Source organism: Hipposideros armiger, unplaced genomic scaffold, assembly GCF_001890085.2.
Source record: "Hipposideros armiger isolate ML-2016 unplaced genomic scaffold, ASM189008v1 scaffold_17, whole genome shotgun sequence".
NCBI lineage: Eukaryota > Metazoa > Chordata > Mammalia > Chiroptera > Hipposideridae > Hipposideros > Hipposideros armiger.
In genome coordinates this window covers 5,549,844-5,552,563 of record NW_017731367.1, presented here as the reverse complement: position 1 = coordinate 5,552,563, position 2,720 = coordinate 5,549,844, and the positions used below count along the sequence as shown (strand labels likewise).

At 62.6% G+C, this 2,720-nt stretch overlaps 1 protein-coding gene across 1 annotated transcript; it reads right to left on the bottom strand.

The window, feature by feature from the left end:
- Positions 1-294: 294 nt before the first annotated feature.
- PRLH (prolactin releasing hormone) lies at positions 295-1,022 on the bottom strand. Its single transcript, XM_019628348.1, has 2 exons — positions 923-1,022; positions 295-467 (listed from the first exon to the last, which is right to left on the bottom strand). Exons 1-2 carry the CDS (start codon positions 1,020-1,022, stop codon positions 295-297), a joined length of 273 nt encoding a protein of 90 aa, XP_019483893.1.
- Between the last annotated feature and the right edge of the window lie 1,698 nt (positions 1,023-2,720).

Genomic DNA, 2,720 nt, shown 5'->3' with positions numbered 1-2,720 from the left:
TGTGCAGTGCGCAGCCTGAGCGGCCATTCAGGGTGGCTTGGGTGGAGGGCGCTACGGGCATGTGACCAGGACGTTCCCAGCTGCTCTGCTCTGTGCTGGGTGCCGTTGGGCAGGTCATGAGGCTTCTGGGCTGCTGGGCTCTGAGTGTCCTAGGCTAACATCCCATGAGGGAAATCTCCCCCACCCCTTTGTCACCACACAGACGCATCTAAACAAGGTCAGCTGCTTTTATTAGGACTGAAGGGAGAGTAGCCCCTGGCGGAGAGGGAGCGGCTTGGGGGAAGGCTGCTGGAGTCAGTCCCCCTGCGCCGGGCTGTCACCCACCCTGGGCGGCTCAGCGCCTCCTTCCAGGGGGAAGCCGGCCAGCCGGTGCTTTGGGGAATTCCTCAGGGCCGCTCTCCTCCGGCCAAAGCGGCCCACCGGCCTGATCCTGCGGCCCGTGTACCAGGCAGGATTGACGTCCGGGGCTGGAAAGAGAGTGCGAGCAGTCACCGAAGCGCGTCCCTGGCGTGTACGCTGTGCTCCCAGCTAGCAGGTGCTCCCCATGGGGGCTCTTAGCTCGCTGCTCCCCCAGGCCGTGCGGGGGCCCACCCACAAAGGAGGGGCACCCAGAGGGTCTAGATGGTGGGGCAGCTTTGGGAAATGGGAATGCAAATTCGCCCTTGGACTGAGACCAACTCCCTGCCCCCCATTCTTGTGCCGGGGCTGTGCAAAGCCTGCTCGGCTCCAGGCCACCCTGGTAGTGAGAGGCGAACCCCTCAAGTGCGTGCTGGACAGGGCCACTCTGGGGAAGGACTGGTGAGCAGCAGACCAAGCCCCCAGAGCTGGGACACTTAGCAAGAACGATGCCCCAGGTGAGGAGGTGGCCCTGGGGTGGGGAGAGGGGGTGAGGGAGGCTGCCGCCTGGGGTCCTGGCACTCACCGCGGATCTCCATGGAGTGCTGGTGGGCGCGGCTCGCAGCCCCCCGCAGGGCCATGCCCAGCAGCAGCAGGCACAGAAGCCAGGCCCGCAGGTCCTTCATTGCCCCGGCTCCTCGCCGAGACCCGGCTCGAGGTGGGCTCCCACACGAGAGGGAGGGCAGAGCCTGGGCAGAAGGCAGGAGCCACGTTAGATGCGCAGGAGGGCGCGTGCGCACGGAGCTGGGAGACTTAACATGAGCGCCGCGTGTGTACGAGAGAGGGAACACACATGTATAAGGGTGTGTGTGCATGCATGTGCTTGTGTGTACCTGTGAGAGTGTGTGCATGTGGAACATGCTTGTGCACGCGCGCGTGCGTGTGTAGGTGAGTGTGTGCGTTCCTCTGCTCTGTGCTGGGGTGGGCATGAGCACAGAAGTAGCAGGGCTGCCCTGGAGAAGTCGTGTGCCCTCCCTGGGACCTCATTCTCTCCTGTGTACAGTGAGCCTTACATGAGGTGACCGTGTGTGTGTGTGTGTGTGTGTGTGTGTGTGTGTGTGTGTGTGAGCCTCTGTCATCAGGTGGAACCGGGAGGTGTATGAGCTGTGGATGCAGACAGGCAGTCTGTCTTGGAGCAGCTTGCTCTGTCCGTGTGTCTGTGTTAGGGAACCAGAGGTGGGGAGGTCTCTGCAGGGCTGTGTGTGGTGCACACCCAGGTCTGGGCAGGGAGGGCAGAGGTGAGCAGGTTTGTGGGAGCTGCTCCAAGGAGCCCAGAGGAGCTGCGGGTTTGGAGGGGCGCTTGCCCCTCCTCTTATGGCCTGGGGGGCTGGGGGCTGAGCCGGGGCCTGGCGCAGGTTCCTTTCCCTCACCGGGTCCAGGGCCTCCTGACGCCCAGTCCATCCTGCCCCCTCCCCATGGAGGACGTCAGCTGACCATCAGGCATTGAAGGAGAGTCAGTATCCTGCGTCCTTACTAAGAGCACCCCCACCCTCCATGACCCCAGATTCAATCTGCACATCTCCAAGATAAGCCTGCAAAAGGTGGGACCTGGCCTCACCTGGCAGGACGACCCTGTTATAGATGGTGGGGGGACAGGATGCTGCAGGCAAGCGGTACCCAGAAAACCCACCTTTCATCCTGCCAGGGAGGCTCTGACCTGCCTAAACACATCCCTCCGGCACACCTGGCCTCTCCTCCAGCCTCATGGGGCTGCTTCCCCCACAGGTGCCCCCACCCTTGGCTTTTTAGGAGCTCCCAGGTGTCACCCGAGAGCCCTGCTTGTCTCAGGGAGAGCCCGCTGCCAACTTCGACTTTCCAGCCTGTCCCTGAGCCCCGTGGAACGTGCTCTCCATCTGAGCGACTTAAAATACCCACCCCTCTCATTTTAAGAGGCCTATTGGGGTATCACACATGGGATGGGGGACCCCAGACTCAGAGAAATGGTGGGCCATCATGAAAGCAAAGTAATAAAGGGTTGCATGCAAATGCGCTGGGCCGGGCCTACGCTGGGTGGAGGGCTAGGAGAACGTTAGCAGCTCCTGGTCCCCAAGGACCTATCTCCCTTTGAGGTGGAGGTTTTGCTCTGTGCGTCCCGGGACTCCTGGTCTGCACACCCAGCGGAGTTGCTTGGGCTGCTTTACCTTTTGTCTTCACCATGGACAGCGCTTGAGCACTGGGGGCCCTGGGTGGGCAGGGGTGGCCCTCAGACACACACACTGTGGCTGGCTGCCCCTGCCTGACCCTCTCGGTGCTAGCCCTGGCGGCCCCCTGCCCCGAGAGAGTTTGCGGAGACGGAGGGCAGACTAACAGTGCCTCCCAGCTCT

Bases quoted from the DNA above. Each gene is read 5' to 3' on its own strand.
- PRLH (XM_019628348.1), bottom strand. From the start codon at position 1,022: ATGAAGGACCTGCGGGCCTGGCTTCTGTGCCTGCTGCTGCTGGGCATG. The intron at 468-922 runs GTGAGTGCCAGG...CTCTCTTTCCAG, and splicing joins GCACTCCATGGAGATCCGCG to CCCCGGACGTCAATCCTGCC.